General features: G+C 45.6%; 1 protein-coding gene across 14 annotated transcripts in view; it reads right to left on the reverse strand.

Annotated features, from left to right (window-relative positions):
* Positions 1–19861, reverse strand: part of LOC126547062 (uncharacterized) — a 273332-nt gene that overhangs the window by 207553 nt on the left and 45918 nt on the right. For all 14 annotated transcript variants that reach the window (XM_050194897.1, XM_050194899.3, XM_055062716.1 and 11 more), the window contains 2 exons: positions 15281–15478; positions 5038–5097 (listed from right to left, as the gene is read on the reverse strand). In XM_050194897.1, coding sequence (XP_050050854.1) covers positions 5038–5097; positions 15281–15478 — 258 coding nt within the window. The remainder of the gene's footprint in view (positions 1–5037; positions 5098–15280; positions 15479–19861) is intronic.

Genomic DNA, 19861 nt, shown 5'->3' on the forward strand with positions numbered 1-19861 from the left:
CATAAACTTTGTGCAAAGGACATATGTTGTTGTGGCCGTGAACTCTGTGCAACTTTATTTGCATAGGGATGCCATTTGTGTGCCTTCTGTTCAACAAGTAACTAAAATAGAAATGTGAAGTTCGTGGTGCTAGCTTTCTGGCATTGCTTTCAATGACTATGCATGATGTTGCAACCAATATCTCAGTGTTATTTTTGCACAATGGCCACATATATGTCATGAACTTGTTGCTGAAAGACAGGGCTACATAGTGATGCAATTCATATTGCCATATTGTTAGGCCATTCAAAGTTACAGTGAACTGAAAGTTCAAATTCGTTTTTCTCAGTTTAATTTTTTTGGACACCACACACTGCTTTGTACATGTTCTCATATGTTCTTTCTAAGTATCAGCAAAATGTTTAGCATCAATATATTTGTGTCAAATGGATCTAGCCGGTGATGCTATTTATTCATTTCTAAAGTTGTCGGCCAAATTCTAATTGCCACTAATTACAAATGGAGATTAGCAAAAATATTGCAATTATGTTTGCATCCGTTTTTGTTTTTTTTTTCGCATTATAAGTGCACTGAGAACCAAAAAAATAGCATCACCGGCTAGAGCTACTCTCTGGCGTTTCGGCCATATACTTTGTTTTTGCTTTTGACAAAGTTAAGTTTTTGAAAAGTCCCGTAAGAAATTGACTAAATTTCTGTATTAAAAGCTTTGCATCATTTGTTCTAAACAAGATATACAAAATCTAATTAGATATTTGCAATCAGCAGAAAAAACTGAACAATACTGTTAAACATCATCCAGTTCACACTAAAATTAATGAAATTGGTTTTGGGAACCCACGTGCTCCGCATAAAGCATGCAATTTATTATAAGGTTTTAAAAATGTGTATCGCTACCAATTGCAGCGACACCACTCCCATGTTTTCAGGCACTCCCTACCAATTGACATAGTTATCTCAATTACTGTCAGTTGGGTAAGCTATCTGATTGGCTACATAGGTCGCGCCATCTATAATTTTTCCACATTTATGGTGAACAAATGCTTGTTATTGTTGGAAAATTTGTTTCAATAAAAAAGGAGTAACAGGAAGAGAATACACAAGGACAATTTATCCCTACAGTCAAGCACTTCCAGCACACAGCAAGTGTGATCTGCTTGTGTTACAACATTCTCCGTGTTGACGCAAGCTGCCCAGTCAATGCTGGTCTCGAGCTTTCTTTTCGCGAGCACTGTGGATTACCCTTGTTACGGTGTGGGCTGCAAATATAGCAACTGGCAACATGTCAAGCTGCGACATCGTATCTGTCTGCAAGGCAACATGCGAGTGGCGTGGCTGCAGCGCATGTGGCTGTCGGTATCCTATTGGTGCCAGCATCAACACGTTTGCAGGCGCCATTTCACGCTGGCAGATTACTGCTACAATACAGTTTAGCGTGTCCAGCTTTCGTGTAAACACAAGAAAAAATGTGAACGGCCTACACAGTGCAGCCACCTGGTGGCACAGAGCTCAGACAGACAAACACAAAGCTAACATGGCAGTAACCCAAGTGTATTCTATTTTGCTGCTGGTGTAAATTTTCGGCAGGAGCATAATCGTGAACACTGTCTTTTTAACACTTTCGTGACCGCGGGAAAATTGGTAGTTTTTGGGTATTCTGGTTATTATTTTTTTCCTGCCACAGGAAATGATTCATGTTGAAGTGTATGGTATCAAATTGTAGAAGAAGAAATTATCTTTCCTCCAACGGTATTAATTTCAAACAACATATTTATTAATAATGGCACGAAAAAAATTATCAAAACAAAAAAATCACAACAAGAACGAGAAAGATCGATAAAAACATCAATGCTGCTTTGCACAAAAAATATATTTTAAAAAATCGAAATATACATTTTCAACAAAAGGGCCATATGAAATCAGCCTGTAAATATTCGCTCTGTATCTACAAAAGTTCTTCAGGTACACAGGAAAACATTAGACCTAGTGTCTATTGTGCCACCGTGCGAAGCAGCTTCTTGAAGTTAAACAGAGGTTAGCTGCACGTTTCGCAGAAAACATTTGTTTTCTGCTCAACTTTTCTTTCTTCATAGCACGGTTTACAGTTTCTATATTTTTCCATTTTTTGTGGTTGATGCTGTTGAACTTGAGGTGCACTCCGAGAGGGAACAACGGGCACAACTGGGGGGTCCGCACGATGCATCCTATCCCAGCAGCTGGTCGATTAGTTCTAGCCTGAAGGCAAACTGGTCGAAGTGCAAACTTCTCGATAATTCTGGGACTTCTGGATGCTGCCGGTGATGCTCGTCAAACATTATAAAGCTATTTACTACAGCTATATCGATACAGTGGAAAAACAATGTCTTCCATCAACGCACGGACTTCATAAGAATGTTGTAGGATCCGATGAGCTGGTCAGATTTATCCACTCCAAGCATGCCCACATTGTATTTCTTGATCAGCACAGGCTTCTTCACAGACACTTCTGTCCACGTATTCCTGACTTTCTTTCTTCGCTTTGCAAGGATGAATTTGTTCGCTGTGTGCTCGGTAGACATCATATTCACAACCCGCCGGTCTTTCCATTGCAGGTACAAAACATTCTGCTCCCGCAGCCATCGAACGTCCCCTCTTTTCACCTTCTTTCCCCACTGTGTGTCTTTCAGTTCACGTGGAAAGCCACGCCGATTTTTCTGCGTTGTCCCACACGCAAGTGTCTTGTGCTCCAGTAAATGAACAAAGAAAGATGTGGAAGTGTAGAAATTTTCTCAAAAAATTATGTAACCCTGGTCAACATAACTTTCGCACAGCTGCGTCACAACATCCAATGCCAAACTTCGCACGCTAGGTTCTTTGCGCTTTCCCGTATAGACGCTGAACTGAACAGTGTATCCCGTTTCCGAATCGACCAAAACCCATAATTTGTAACCCCATTTGATCACTTTATCCCTCATGTACTGGTGAATTCTGGACCGACCTTTTGATTTAACCATTCTCTCACCGACGGAGAGGTTGCAACACGGTTGAAAAAATAGCGCAGAAGAATCGTTGACGTGCTGAAGCAGAGAGGATATGTGGTGAAGCTTGCCATGGGATGCGACGGTCGTCTTCTCTGGATAAAACACACTCAGGAAGGCAAGCAACACCTTGAACCATTTCCTTGACATCACTGTAGGTGGAAAAAGCCCTGAGAATAATCTGAGTGTGCTCCAATAACAATGCAAGCATGGGACTTGCACGATTCCCATGTATACGATAAGTCCGATGAACTTGAGCATCTCCTCTTCAGTGACTTCCTTCCACGATCCATCTCTCTCGCTGTACGTGGGCTTCTCTAAAACATGCATCCATGCATACTTATTTGTGTTGGATATCTCCCTGATGATTTCGGCGGTGAAAACAACAGGAAGAAATCGACTGCTCCTACGAACCGCCACGCACAACTCCGGAGCGCGATTCCAAGGTCTACTCCCGGCGGTCTTCGTGGACAAAACTCCACTCTATGTGCGGCCGCCGGCAAATGGTCCCGTCCGAACGATGTTGACACCTTGCAGATAAGAACTGTAACATTTAGAACATGCCGGAAATCCTTACGACGCGATAACACAGTCCGAGAAGAAAGCAAAACTCACCGGCGGATATCTGTTGACGTTCTGGGGCAGTTTGCCGCACTTAAGTCGTCCGTACTGAAGTCTGACGAATCGAAGTCTGCTTCCGAGTCTGTGCTGCTACTATTATCCGCAAATTCGAGCCCAGATGCGTCGGAATCCGTCGAAACTCTCTGTTTCCGTGAAGCGGACGCGCGTGACGTAGAAGCCATCTCGAAAACGAGCGCTCGTCACCCCGACTATGCAGACAGACGCTTTAAAATGCCCGTGTGGTGGAAAAGAGAAACAAATCCGAAAGTGATAAAATAGTCTCTCTTTAACCCGCTCGATGGCGCTAGCTGTCCGAAGCGCTTGGAGAGGCGCCAAAATTTGAACTTGTGCCACCGAGAACATACTGTCGACAGGAATAGGCGCGGTCACGAAAGTATTAAAGGGACACTACAGGCAAACAAAGTCAAGCTAAAGTGATAGATTAGTGCTTGAGAATCTCCAAGGCGTGAATATTACTGCAAACAAAGCCTTAATAATAAGAAATTTAGGCAAATGCAGGACATGATTAGAGACTCCCCTGGGACGTTCCAGTACTTGCCCGATGACAAAAGCACTCCTCAGTTAAATTCTGACACTAGTACTCACTCATAGCAAAAACATCCTTGTGTTATAAGATGAAATAAAATGCTACTTGACCAGTTCTATTGCATTTTTAGAAAAAGAACTCATTAAAATTACCCTTGACAACGACGCGGGCGGCCGAAATGTTTCGTTTTCGCTCAACTCCTCGCTGCGAACACTTTCACGTTCCAGTAGTTTCATTATCGCGTAGTGCTGCGCTGGTTTTGCTGGCTTGTGAAACTTGCACAAACCCAAGTAGCGGAGAATTCAACTTCCATGTGACGTCACGGGATGCCTGAACGGTCTACGCCACTTGACCAAAAAGCAGCTACAGCGGCGAATCCGCCGCTCTGTATTGGCTCGGTACCGCCGTCTGTCAGGCGCCGTTTTACTCACCAATGGCAGCAAAGGCTGGTGATGGCGTACGCAACGTCACCGCTCCCCCTGTTCGTTGGTTGGAGATTTGAATTTCGAAAAAGGTATTCGGACTCTTTAGATGCCATTTTCTCGTAAGCTAAGTCTTTTCTTGGCACGAAACAAGCATTGCGAGGTTTCTGGAATGGTATTTAAACAGTCAACGTCGACATGATATTTGCCTTTAGTGTCCCTTTAAAACAATGCTTAGTTTTCTTTTGGCTGAAGAATCGTCATATAAGTGATGTCATTTCATAAGACATTTATATGTCGCATGCATTAAATAAGTGTTCCCACTCTTTGCAGTTTGACTGAAAACAAACAGCAACAAAAAAAGACAAAGATAACCTACATTATATAAGTTCCCTTTATTAGAGCCCAGTAGCCAATAAATTGTAAAACTCACACCACTGACGTCAGACACTTCACCATCATCTTCAGCCTCCCCCTCTTCTAGGTTGTCTGCCTGAAAAAACAAAATAAATCCATAATCAATAAATAAGAATAAAATTATTTGTAAGTGGTCCATGCATCAAAAATCTATTTCAATTACAATTATTTTTCTAAAAAAGAACCACCAAACATTCCAATTTTTTTTTGTCTGATCCACTGTGAACAGCTTTCCTCATTGCATTATCAACAGTTCATTTGTTATTTTCTGTTGTCTGTCATTATCATTTTTACATGTTATTAAAGTTGCAAATAAGGATGGCCACAGAAGTTGCTAAATTAAGTTTCTTGGAACAAAACTAAAGCGTATTTCTGTTGTACACAATGCAACACATCTTTCCTGGTGCTGCAAGAAAATTTTAGAGGAGTCGGCAGTAAAGTGTTCTCATCGAACTGTGTCCACACAAGAGAAGGCACCAGAAACTTAAAGCTATTCCTCGCAATCATCAGAACAAAGTTAAAGCTGCAAACATGATTCCCTAAAGTTTTCAAGTTGGATATGTTTACTTGAAAAAAAAGAAATGTCAAAAAACACGATTCTGACATTGACAAATGCGACCGTTGTCACAGCCGTTGAAGTCCATGCCGCCATTTTTAAAACCCAGTGGCACCAGACTTTTCATGTGTTACTATAGTGTACTAGATTGGGGGTAATGGGCCGAGGGGGGACATGGGCAATGTGCACGTGTGAAGCAGAAAATCCGGAAAGCCTTTTCGGCCATGAGGCAGCACTATGGAGCCTTTCACCTGGGACTTGCCATGATACTGTTGCGCTTGCGCGTTGGCCCATTGACCCTCTATCTTGCCTGCCCTTGTTCCCGTATTTGTGTTGTTCTGTGTTTTGTGCACGCATCTGTTATTCCGTGTAGAGCTTTTCTCTGACCGATGAGGTGGCATGATGAAGCCTTAATGGAAGCACTGCTGCTTTGTTCCCGGTTTCAGAACTGTGTATAGCTGCGTGAAGAACATGCCGAAGTTGTCTGGTGTCCCCGAGGACGACAAAGGCGCTGTGTTTGGCAGCGTAACCTTCACCGTGTTAAGCCCCTGGAACTGACCGACACTGTGAGTTACAAAGTAGGTAGTACTTCGAGACTACATTCACATCATTGAGGAAAAGGAAGTGCAGATACTGTGTGGAAAGCCCTCACTTTCACTGGACGCAGTACCCACCATTCTGCCGAATGTTCCAACGTGCCTGCTGAAAGTGCCAGTACACAAAAGACTTCCAAAGAAAAAGGTGTGCGCAGAACCTGTAGAGTGTGGCTCGTCTAAGAAACCTTGCTTACAATTTGATGCGCTTCAAATGGATGGGACGGCAATCGACGTGCAGTACATGACGTCTCAACCGACAGAGCAGTTGGCTGTTCACAAATTTCCTAACTATGGTGGTGCTGCTTATGTTCAGACCTCTTTTAACAGTGCGTCTCATGCTGTTATGACCGAAAAAACTGTCTTCATGAACTCTGGAAGTACACAATGCGACGTTGTCTGCCAGAAGTATGCTCTCTGTACGTTAATATCAGAACCATTCTCAGACACCATGGAAGAGGGTAAACACGTGCTGCAAGACTCTTTTCATCCTGTTTTACAGCAAAGCTGTCTATGGCTAGGATACCGAGATTCCTTCATGGCGTAACGTCGACAGAAAACTCATTATCTATGTCTGACATCTATGTAAGGCAGAGGATACAAGCACTCAGCAAAGGGAAGTGAGCAGTGCATACATTTTTTGGAATCAAGCATACATGTTGAACAGCATACGTTTCAATAAAGAACAAGCTTAAAACAAGCATCTGAACTACGTGCATAATTGATGATAAGGCGCTCCTGCGCGTACATGGAATGCGAAGCACGTTTCTCTCCCCACATACATTTCCCAGGAAAGATTACTGTTGCGCAAGCTGCGGCGGCGACGGCAGCTTGATTGTTGCATACGAAGCAGGGGGTGATGTAAATACACTTTTGTACTTAAAAGAAGAACCCGCCTAGCAACTAATTTGTGTTGTGACAGTGCTAGTGGAAGCTAGGCCACGTATAATAAGGACTCCTGAAGAGCAGCCTGCACACGAGGCGCAGCGAATCTCTCTTCTCTCTAGTCTACTCTTGTAGGTGCACGAAGTAGCGGCGCAAGCCAAGCCTCAGGTCGTCGAAACGTCATAGGCTAATAATTAGGTAAAGTGCTTATGATTGTCGCTACATGAATAATTTCAACCTATGTCGCAATGGGTAGTCATTCTAGTTGTCGTTTACAGCTTTGCTGTCCAGCTACCTTTACAGTGTGGATTGGAGCCAATTTTTTATGTGTAAATAAAGTGCTCTTTGCAAACTAAACCTGTGTGTACAGTTAATGTTTTCTTTTCAGTGCAGGTTCCGATAAGCCAGTCGTAGCACTGGCACATGTTTGGACTCTTTATGTACCAATGAAATGTTTTTAACTTGCATCCCCTTCGCAAGCCAAAAAAAAGGGGGGGAGGGAGAGAGAGAGAGAAAATGAAGCAGCTCGGTTTCATTCCCCAATTTCTCTCCCTTCTGTATACAGTCGCCGACCGTAAAGTCGGACACTGATAATCTGGAGATGCTCGGTAATTCGGACAGCTTCGCGGCCCCGCCAATGTCCCCATAGACGTAATGTATAAAGGCAACTAATATTTCATATTTCACTATCTATATTGGTTATCCGGACTTCATCCATGGCTGTGCGTGCACCGACTCTGCCACCATTATCTCCTCTAGCAACCGGAACAAGACATCAAGTATGGCCTCAGAAATTACACGCTAGATGGTAACCCCTGAGGCCTTGCCTTGATCGCAGCAATGCGCCTCAGAGATTTAACTGCAAATGCCGATATTGGAGGCTTTGGCTGAATTGTGAGTTCGCATCAACATTACGATCATCACATCTATTCCAGCACCACCGTGCATGGCCCATTCTTGTTTGTTGAATTTGCCTTCCAGACAGCACTCTGCTGGCTCCAAGAAGTCTTTCTCGTGAATTTATTGACAATCTGCATCAAATGACATCACCGGTGCCATCGCATTCCGACTTCGAATGAGACTTCAGTCGCAGTCTGAATGAGCCCGGCTCTGCAACTGAAGAGCCTGAACTGCCGCCTACCACAACGACCTCAAATGCAGACATCATCATTGATGACCTGCTAGGCTGCGGTGTGCTGATTCCTGACGCAGTTACATTTGAAGACTTCACAGACGTTGACAGCGCGGTATCGTCATGTGCCAAACTGAACGACGACAGAACAATTAAGCAAGTTTTCCCACCATCAAACCGAGATTCTAACTCGGATGATGATGATGTGCCGTGAGCTCCAGAGCCTTCAGATGCGGATCTGACTCGAGCCTTTGCAGTGCTGCATCAGCGTACTAAGACAACAAAAACTGGCAGAAATACAGGTGGACCTGGTTGCACGTAAGCGGAAGTGCATGCATCAATGAATTGACCACTTCTTCCTTGCACAGGGGTCTTAAAACGTAAATAAATTAAAATAATGTTTTTTGGATACATTCATGTTTTTCCGGACATTTGATCGTTTGGACTTATTTACATTCCCCATGAAGTCCAAATTATCAATCCTAGACTGTATTAGAGAATGCAGTGGAGCGTATTGAATGCGGATTTTCACCCAGGTGAGGAGACATCCGACGCTTATGCATACATGAATGGCCCAGGTGAAAGGCACAGCAGGGCCAAATGCACGTTTCCAAGAAAACTGCTTCACCGCAGAGCCTCCCCTTAGCCCACTACCCCTAATCTAGTACATTACAGTGTTAATGCCTTCGCCCCCCCCCCCCCAAAAAAAATTTCTCAGAAGCTGGTGCTATCTAGTAGCGCAACATTCACAACAGGATAAAACTGCCACCACTCGTATGTAGCACGCGGCAGACAAAAGGAAATCCTGGATAAGCGAGACTTGTCCACAGCATGGAAAGGGTCACACCTAATGTAACTGCCGCATGGTCTCCACAAATTGTGCATCTCGGCATAGATGCTCCAAGTCATGCTGCATTCTTGGAGACAATGCATGAGGAGCAGCTAAAACTGTTTTTTAAGTCTGCAGTCGCTATCGTTTGCTGCTGGTGCCTCTAAGCATCCAAAGAAGCACAAGACATTTTCTCGAGAAGGATAAATTGTGTAGCACCTTCAGCTAAGTTTTCAAAGGTAGATTACGCAACGTGAATTTTGTTGCTCCACAGAAACTCTTCCATATTAGTTTTGAGCATTTGACCTTCTCAGTTCATTGAATCCAAGCTGAAATGCTTTAAATGTCCTCTCACCAATTTTGGGCATTATGAAGAGACAAGCATGGTGTGTAATCATGCAGTGACAATAATATCTCCGAAGCAATGGTATACACCAATATACACCACAAAAGCAGCTGAAAAATTTAATGACAGCTTCCATGCCTTTCTTCTTGGAGTAGCCACTCTCCCCGTCAGCCCAGCCATCTCACAGCTCTCACATCTATAATCACAAGTATAGTGCCCTTCAACCAAGCTAGGGTAACCATGCTTTCAAGGCATGTCCCCAGTGTGCTTCACGGCAAAGCAGTGCAATGTACAACGGCAGAGACCTCTGAGATAGCACCATGACAGTACTGCGCATGCACCAGTGCTATCTTGGAGGCCACAATGGCAGCACTAGTTTTTGTGCAGTTCTCCATGCAACACCACGTGCCATCTTGGAGGCCACTACGGCGGCACTCTAGTTTTTGCACATTTCTCTGCAAGCACTACGTGCAATGTCGGAGGCGACAACGGCGGCACTAGTCTTTGCACAGTTCTCCGTGCGACATGACGTGCCATCTTGGAGGCCACTATGGCAATACTAGATGCAGTATGCCTATTTGGACGATTTAGATAAATTTGGACCAACAGATGCTCAAGCATTGCTAGCGTTTCGTTGCTGTTGATATCGACACGGCCAGATTCAGCATGAAAGCGGCACGATGGACCATTGTTACATGAAGTTGCAAAGAATTGGAGGCTGCTACGCCATTATTGGGAGATCACGGTTCACTCAAGCTTTGTTTACGTCGTTGCTGATAAATATTCGTGATGGCGGTCTACCTTTAAAAATTCTTACTTTTAGGTACGAAACGACATCGAAAATGTAACTTCACTTCTCTCTGTGTGCGTGTGGCTGATGCTGCAGCCGAACAGATAGACTTTTGCAAAATGCTAACATGCCACAGTAGTTTCTGCTTCCAGCCCACTAGAATGCTTCGCTATCGTATACAGAATCCACTGGTGTTCCCCGCGATAGTAAAATATATCACGAGCTTTCGAAGAAATAACGGCGGCAGCTGCGCTTGTAGTTTTGAAATGGCTAGTAATTGGATCTGGCTGGGCACCGTTTTGAAAGAGCGACAACACCGCATTTCATTCTTTCCATGACATTTTGAACAGTAGCATACAGCTTCATGCAAAAGAATGCAAAAAACAAAAATTAAGATAATGAAAATACAATACAATACAATACCATCTGGTTAAGGCCCCTGCAAATGCAGCCTTTTAAGACACTATAAACTTTACATCCAAATTTTATAAATAGCCAGCCGATCTTTCTGAAAAATATACGGAATGAACTTCAAATGCTGTCCGTGCCTATGTGCTACTTGTAAATGCTTGCTCTTACATAATATCTTGAATATTCCTAGCGTTACAAAAATGAGTCGTAGCAACAATGCAGTGCCTTTGCAGCTGCCGCTTCTTTCACTCACCTTTTCCTTTAGAGTCACTATATTAACTTTATGCTTGGAGGTGACCAGATTTGATTGGATCTGCACAAGAGTGACGTCATCTCCGTATACAGTAGACAAGACCATCACCACATTGGCGATCTCCGCCAATGAAGATCGCCATGGAGTTTGAAGGAACTAATCACATTTCTTTGCACCACTTGGTCCTCGCGAAAGCACAGGAAGTGGTGCTGAGCACACAAATGCAAAGCCGTACTAATACACACAAAGATGCAGCAATGTCTCCAAGACACACTTGTTCAGTGGACACACTACATGCAGAATGACAACTTACAAAAAATTAAAAAAAAAACAGATCTTGCATCAAGTGATTGCGATGATAGCATGACCAGAAAAAGAAAAATGTGGCATCCCCAGGAATGTTTTGTCAGCCAAGGAAGAACGGGCATGGCCTCCGAGATGGGAGGATGGCGCGCCATAGTTTCTCACTATAACACCTAGAGGGAAATCTCGCGCCATCATTTATGGTAGTTTCCTAAAGGGCGCTGTGCCGACATGGGAATGACGGTATATGTGTCTGCGGGACTTATGTTGGCTGGTGTTGTAAGAGGTTTCGTCTAAAAGGTGGACATGACTACACAAATAATGCGTTCTTAAAGTGAAATCTTTATAAAATGTTTCCATTCACACATATTGCATCTTCCAGTGAAGTTTACTCACCTACAATGCATTACCAAGCGAAGAAAAGCAAGAATAGACGACAAACTGTTCCAAAGCGAGTGCAAATCTTATCTGTTCTCCAACTTCATGCGGCCCGCTGATACCTTTTACATTTCATATAATTGTATATGCAATAACAAGCTCTTATAGTTAAACGAAACATGTTTTGTGTAATAATCAAGCTAAAACAGCTTTTTACGTGCTGTTTTAGTATAAAATTAATCATTGTGACAGACGGAACGGTGCTTGCCAGGTGCGTCTTCAAGGTCTCCTGGCTCTCCAAGAACGATGCCAATCTGAAGTCACAATACAGTGGAACCCCGTTCATACGTTTTTCACCGGACCGGGGAAAAAAAACGTAACAGCCGGGAAAACGCAACAGTGAGGAAAGCTCCGAAAATGAATTAAAAAAGTGCAGCTTCAACTATAGACAAGTTATTTCCACAGAGTGCGCTTAGGACTTAAAAAAGTCTAGAATGGTGGCTTGCCGTTTCTTTCGCTCGCTAGAAATCGCCACACGTTTCTCAATACCCTGGAAGGCCGCATTGCTGTCAGCGTCGCTGTGAGGTGCGACGTACCTGCGGAGGAGGTCCAGAGCCGCGACGGCTTCTCCAAAGCTAGGATTTGGCAACTCCCCGGCATCATGCGGCTCGTGCTTCTTGTCGTCACCGCGCCACGGCAATGGCAACGGACGAACGAACGAATATCCGCGGGAAATTTTGCCCTCTTTGGCGTAATCATGCTAACGTGCTAACGATTGTTTAGTATTACTGCGGAGCGCGCGCGTCCGAGCAGCCCGGTTGCGCGCAGCGCGGCGTGGGAGAAACGTAAACAAGAGAGGAGAGCAGGCCCGATAGGCGGAGCAACGCCACGAGCAACGCCAACTTCCAGTTTCACTTTAGCTTCACAAAGAGTGACGTCAGGGCCTCTCCAGAGTTTCCTTCCTCCGTGAGTCGACCCGTCCAACAACCATGCGGTGACCGTAATCACAGTGATGATAGTAAGATCATTTTTCACGAATGGCCACTTAGTGGCGGCCTCATGCGGCCTCTCGAACTGGCGTGCGGCTTCTTACAGCCAGTTCCATAGCCAAGCCCGGCCAAGCCCAGCCAAAACTCGTCAAAAGCCAAAATGGCGGTTGGAGCGCGTTGTCTACTTTAGCCCAGGCGGGTTCGGGGTGCTAAGTTGCGACGTATCATGCGGGAACGTTTTCACAGCTACAACGTAACAGCGGGGTTCCTTATACATTGGATCCTATGGAAGCTATGCCGGGACCGGATGAAAACGACGTAGCAGCCGGGAAAACGCAGCAGTGAGGAACGTAACAGCGGGGTTCTACCGGCATTCCCATGCATACAGTGCCAGATTTCCCTCTAGGTAATAGTATAGTGAGAAACTCTATGGCATGCCCCCTCTCTAGATAGCGTGCACCTCCCAATCTTGGAGGCTATAGAGCGGGTCACTGGAATCCTAGACTGGTCAAGCCAGCAGAAAATCCAACATGGCGCTCGCCAAGATTGCATAGCATGGCTTAGAACGAGTGATTTGGTCCGGAAAATCAAACTCTGGGGCCTACATTCGTGCAAAAAATCGGTCGTGAAAATGCATTAGCTCTATGGGAAGCCCGGCAGTGCATTTATGAAGTCTGGAATATCCACAAAGTTTGAATTTTTGGAGTATGAAAAATCTGTCAGTGACTGTGTAACTAACTACTGATACAATGACAACTTTTTGGAGAACCATCAAGTTCATTAGAAACAGGTTCGACTGTACTTTCACAGTGTATTAAATTGCAGCTAGATAATGCAGTGGTTAAGGAGTGACACTTTGTTGAATGCCTTCATTGAGCTAATGCAATTGACAGAACTTCGGTAATTTCCAACAATGTACCCTATATACATGTAATTTATTAGCCTACATATTAATCTTCACATGCCCAACATGCTCCGCCGAATTTCACTGAGCTAGATCCAAATATTCTCTTAACATATTTGTAACAAACATTCTCCACACTTATAGTTGTAATATGCAACTCTGCTGCAAGATATTGGCGTGGTTAAGGGTGACATGACAGCCTGTGAGTGGCTGGCAGATGAATTCTGTAAATGGTATGCCTATATTGAGTGGCTGGTTTACGAGCCTATCTGATCACCATCAGTGATCACAATGGATTAGGTGCTCAGTTCAAATAAAGGCTAGGGATGGTCCAATTATTAATGATACCAACTATTCTCTACAAAGGAACAAGTAACATTCCATTTTCACTTTACTGGGTCCACAGGAGCTAGCCATAAAAGCAAGAACATGAAGCCTGATGTAAGTACTCTTTAAGTGTGCACACACATTATGCATGCCTAAGGGTTATGAGGGACGCCTTAGTGGCGAGCTCTTGATTAATTTTGATCGCATGAGGTTCTTTATCCATAGCACAGTACCTACCCTATTTATGCGAGTCTAGACGGATAGTGTTTCTCTTTTTTTTTCAAATAATCATATACCAAACTCCAGGGTCGGCTTAGGTTCGATGATTCAAGAAACGGGCCACTTTTTGATTGAAATGGATAAATATGTTGCACAGCTGGCACTACCTAGAAAAGTCAGTATTGCAGTCGCTACTAGTGCTGCCAGTAGCCAACGGAAGTACTCGAGCGACGTCGACATTTTGACCAGTGTCGTATCGGCTTGCTGCGTGGCGTTATCGTAATGGCACCAAACAGGTGATGCCACTATAGCACCGCTTTCAAACAAAAGCTGCACTAGCTGCAGAGGCATCGTCAAATGTTTAAGCTGGGCCGGACTTCAGCATCGATGAGAAAAATGTCCGTCATTGGAAGGGGCAACGGGAAATGCTTTTTACATGCGCCGTAGCAAGGAGGTGACAGTGATAAGGCAGATAGCGACGAGGCTAGCAGCGATGATGACACAGAATGAGCTCGGCACGTTCATATTTAATAAATGCTGCTTTCATTTTGTGAACGCTGTCCTCGCTTTTTTGTTTGGTCTACATTTGAGGTATGTTTTTTTCTTCTGGCTTTGGACTTTTGGGGGATGGATTAGAATCAGAACCAGCCTCGATTCGGGCAAATACGGTAAGTGTTCTTGCATTTCACCACTGAAATGCAGCCATCGCAGCTGGGAATCAAACTTGCGACCTCCTGAACAATAGCACAACACCATAGCCACTGAAACACCATGGTGAGTCTTTTGTTTACACATGAATAGGAAAACCTATGAAGCGGTGGTCATTCCAAGAAGTTGAAGGCAGGAGCAGGCAGTGTTTTGAATGAAGTTGTAGGCTTTCTGCTGTGAGGACCTAATATTAGGCTCACATGCTAAAGACAGTGTAGTTTAGTGGACAAGCAGGTTTATTTACCATATTAAAGTGCTGCAGAAACATTCCTTTAGGTCTATCAAAACAAAGTGAAAGCCTTCCAGAGCAATATTAACATACTGATGTTTCAAGTAGTGTCTAATGAAAATGGAGTGTCAAAATATTGTCAAGTGTTAGGCCATAAACATGGCACATGATTCCATGTCGGCTGCGCTTTGACATGTCAAACAAAAAGGAGACAGTCTTTTTATGCCAAGTTAAGATTAGAAGAAAGGATGTAAACACTCAAGACGTCTGAACCCAAGAGATCTGTGGATTGCTCCCGAGCAAGGGAGTGGCAACGTTGTATATATAATGCCGTCATTCCCCTTACTGCCAACAGCACTGAGTTTCAGATTCTTGGAACAGAAGGTGATAATAAAAACTGTTCTTACTTTTGGTTTGCTCTCCTTGCCGTCCTTGTTTGGCGCTTTGTCAAGAAGTGAGGTGCTGCTAGGTGACTCCGGCGGAGCATCATCCTCAAAGTCCAGCTCTCCTTCCAGGGGCTCCATAGAGCGGCTGTTGAGGCACTTTTTTGCCATGGGCACAGCCGGGGTTGCCTCCACGGCATCCTCGCTGATGTCCTCGGTTAACTGGCAAAGTACATTTTAATTATTCTTTTAATATTGATTTCAATCTTTAAACTCCGATTTTAACCAAAGCGTGGCCGGTATAATGTAAAACTAATCCAATCTGTTTTTATTCCAAATCGGCCATTAGCTCTGTGTGATATCCCAGAATGGTTAGTCCAGCCCACTGGGCGGACTCGAATATGGGAAGAGCCCCAGACATTCTGACCTTTCATGGAGGGCTAATGGCCAATTTGGAATAAAACCAGATTGCAATAGCTTTACGTAATACTGGCCCATGGTTAACCAAAGCCATATATGCCCAATGCTACACACTTCGCTCTGCCTGCAGTAAATCCACATAGAACAATCACACTAACTACAAATAAAAGCTCCTGAATTCAGAAAGGTTAACCCTTTCGCTGTCACGGACGTACCGGTACGTCATCGCGCTTCCCCCCCACAGTGTCACTGACGTACCGGTACGTTCTCTATCATGCATTCAAAATTTCGCGCCTGGGCGCCAAGCTGGCGCTCCTGAACTGGCCACGCCATCTGTTGACTCTTTCTACAAGTTCATATTTTCACCCCGATCTGTGTAGTACATGTATTGAAGAGTACGGTGCGACTGCCACTCCCCCCTCTCTTTGCTGGGTGGCGCGGTGGCTCCGCGTTCGCTGGATCATGCGTCGCGCGCGTGTGGTTATGGGTTCAAGGGTTGTTCTGCCATCTCCGCTGGTTTGAAGGTTTTTATTTTTCTTCTGTTGGTGTGTCTGCTAAGGCGCGTCAAGTTCAGGCGCACTCGCTCGTTGCCTCTCCGAAAAGAGTGACTCAATTGCTGTTTTCGCTCTCTCACCGCACCCTCGCTTCCGACTTGCAGCAGTAAACGTAAAGCCCTTCAAACTTTGTTTTAGCCTTTTTCCATCTCCCTCTGTCTTCTTGATCACACAACGTCCCATTTCTCTCCATTGTGCGGCGACTGAAAGCGCATCCTCCCTGCACGCGGTTACTTTCGTATGGCTGAGCGGCGTGGGACCTTTGTCTGCTCATAGGGGCGGTGGCTCTTCCGATTCAGAATACGAGCCGAGCTCAGATTTGGACTCGGACAGTCTCATGCAAGGAAGAGATTCGGGTGTTCAACGGATGTTATAGTCAGGCTGATGATGATGATGGTGGTTACTAACAACAGCTGCAGAACACTGAAATGTGCATATTGCATTGACTACGTTATTTGTATACCAATCATAATCAAAAATAAATTGCTATGTACATTCCCTGTTATGCTCGTTCCCTGAAACCAAGCCGACACTGGGGGTGCGTCACGGCCAGAAAGGTCCGACAGCGAAAGGGTTAAACAACGACCAAATTATTCAGAAGTCGAATTATCAATGTTTACTACGTCAATGTGTCTCTTTTCAGTGAAGAAATCCATTACAGCCAACGACCAATTTATTCAGCACGGCAGTTAATTTGGACGGCTTCACAGCACTGCCACATTACAAGCCGACGGGGGGGGGGGGGGGGGGGGGGGGGGGTCGATTGTAAGTCGACACCCCCTCCCCCCACTTCAGATGTTCAAATACAAAAAAAAACAGGTCGAGTTACAATCGTGTAAATACGGTATCTCCCAGCCTTGAGCCACTGCTCTTGCATGCCGATCACCTGGCTGCCACATAGAGCCAATGTATAAGAACGTCAGAAATTTCGGACGCTAAAACCCTTCACCATCCGGTTTTTTGGACTTATTGCTGTGACTGCAGGTCTGAAACAGCATTAATCGAAGCCAATGCCACTGCCATTTTGATTACCGTATTTACACGATTGTAAGCCGACTCCCTCATATCACATGTGATAGGAAAAAAAAAAAGAGCATACCCAAGGGCGCATTTGATAATGAAAATTTATTGGTAGCTGGCATGGTAACTGGACTACTCGTCTTCACTTCTGCCATCATCCTCACTAATGCTGCCATCGTCATCACTGCTACGATCGCACAGTGCGTCATCGTCCAGCAAATTACATATCTGGCAAACGACTGCACCACCACATCTTGTGGAACAGCAGCCCCCACTGAATGCACCCAACCACACGCAGCCGTCAGGGAGGCTCTTTTGAGAGGTACGGTTGGCGTAAGTTCGCGGTCTTCTGCCGCCAGCCACTCGTTGTACTCACGGCGGAGCAGGTCCTTAAAAGGGGAAGATCCGGGCTTGTTTCATGACCATGTCGCACTTAACTGGCAAGGACCAATCCCGCATTTCAGCGACGTATGCAGCAAGCTTGGCCTACAGCTCCAGAAAACTTAATTCGGTTCGTGGGAAATTCACTTGCGGTCACAGGTGAAAATTTCGCTTCGCTGCAGTCGCCACTCTTGCACCACCCGTTCAGAAACATAGAATTTGCGGCCCACTGTGCAGTGATTTGTTTCTTCGGCATAAAGGATGGCAGCCCTCTTGAACGCAACTGTGAACAAGCGCCGAATGTTTAGTGGGCCTGGGGCACTCATGACGACTGAGGAAATGTGGAAGTAGCACGTAGCCAGCAGTCAAGTCGAACGTGTCAAACTATGAGCTCTACAAGGAAAGAGAAACATGTGAGCAGTGTCTGCTCTTCCTAGAACTACCAATACTCCCCGCAAGCGCCACGAATGGAACAGCGGCACTTCCATCAACTATCGACAGCCCCCTATGAGTGTTGTGTGCACTGTACAACTCTCAAAAATGTTGAAAAACCCTTCCGAAAAGCTAACGAACGTGCGAGATAGCGAAAAGCTACAGGTAGGGCCATAGAGCAAACATAAAATTGTAACTACGTTGTAGCTCCCCTGATATCTCATTGGTCTCGCTTTTTTTGGCAGTGCCATGTTTTGGTTTCGATTGTAAGTCGACCCCCCCCCCCCTTCAGATTGTCAAATTAAAAAGAAAATAGGTCAAGTTACGATCGTGTACATACGGCATCTCCCAGCCTCGAGCCAGCGCTCTTGCATGCCGATCCACTGGCTGCCATACCCATCAGGGCAAGGCTATGCCAAGCTGCTTTGAAGTTTGCTACAAAGCTTCGTGCTGTTTGGTGCCCTATTTTAATGCGTAGCTTTCTTTGCCTCTTCCGTCAACTTTTCCACTGATGCTGCTGTCTTGCACACCGTGTCGGGGGATGGTTCAGAGCACTTATTGTTATGATCAGCTAGCAGGGGCAGCAAGCTTCGAACCTCTCCTACTTTCCCGTGACCAATCGCTTCAGCTTCGTGAAGTTAACAGTACATCGTACCAGCATCACCCAGAAGGTGACAACGTCCGACACTGACTGTGACATGCAAACATAGCAACTCACTTCGATGCAACATCCGCTTCCCTCCATTGAGCAGTAACTACCGCGAAGGCCAGTCTTCTGACCCTGACAAACTGGCCATCATGGAGAGCACACTAGATACGAAGGGCCAATGTTGTGCAGTGGGCGCGCGTTGTGGGGATGCGCGACTCTCGCACGTCCCCTGATGTTTTTCCTGCATAGCGCGCCTCCTGTAGTGCGGCTTCGCCGCGTGGCCGGAGTGATGCCCGCGGCGGTCGATGTGGTTGGGGCGCAGTGCGAGAGATGGCGCGAGTGTTGCGCTGCTAACGCCGCTGACAGGCGAGGTTACTTGGGCGCCGAAAGGAAGGCGCTTGGTCTCCTGGATTCGAGACAGCGAGCGGGACGGACGTGCCGTGCCGCGCGTGTGCCGACGCATGCTTCGGCGAGACCGTCTCGCGTGGCCGCCTTGGAACGCGCCACCGTTGGCATGACTGTACACGCGAACGACCAGGCGTTGGGATCCAGCATGGGGCGAACATATTCGCTCGCTATGCAGTCGTCGCGGTAAGTCGGACTTCTAGATTTGTCGCGCGCCCATCGGCATGTTTTGAGGATAGCAACTTGGCTAGCCGGCAGTGATCTATGAAAGGTGCAATAAATGCCCTTGTGATTGTTTGCACTACTGTATTGTCGTTCCTTTGTCCCAAGAGTACGGAGGAAAACCCCATATACCCCACATCTGGCTGCCCAACGTGGGACTCTTCGGGCATCGGACGATAATTTTAACAGTGTTGCTTCGTTCGAGACCTTTGTTTGAACCGAAGCGTAGGCCTAGCGTGGATTTTGATCGCTAGCGTCAGCGGCGTGCTTTCTTGAGCGAGGCGGTGGTGGCTGTAGTGTGTTTGAACATGTCAACATGCTAAGCCTTTTCGCAAGTGTTTTTCTTTAGTGGCATTCGTTGGTACGAGAGCCACGTGGTCTGCATCCTGGGAGAGCGAGGCTGAGCACCCGCGGAGCAGTGGCAAGCCTGAAGCGAGTGAGTACGGAAGCCTCATGGGTGGTCCGAATTTCTCATGTAAATAGCTTCTCCTATCTCTTTGACTCTGATGAAGTCGCGGCTCT

The sequence above is a fragment of the Dermacentor andersoni genome, chromosome 1 (genome assembly GCF_023375885.2).
Source record: "Dermacentor andersoni chromosome 1, qqDerAnde1_hic_scaffold, whole genome shotgun sequence".
Classification (NCBI taxonomy): domain Eukaryota; kingdom Metazoa; phylum Arthropoda; class Arachnida; order Ixodida; family Ixodidae; genus Dermacentor; species Dermacentor andersoni.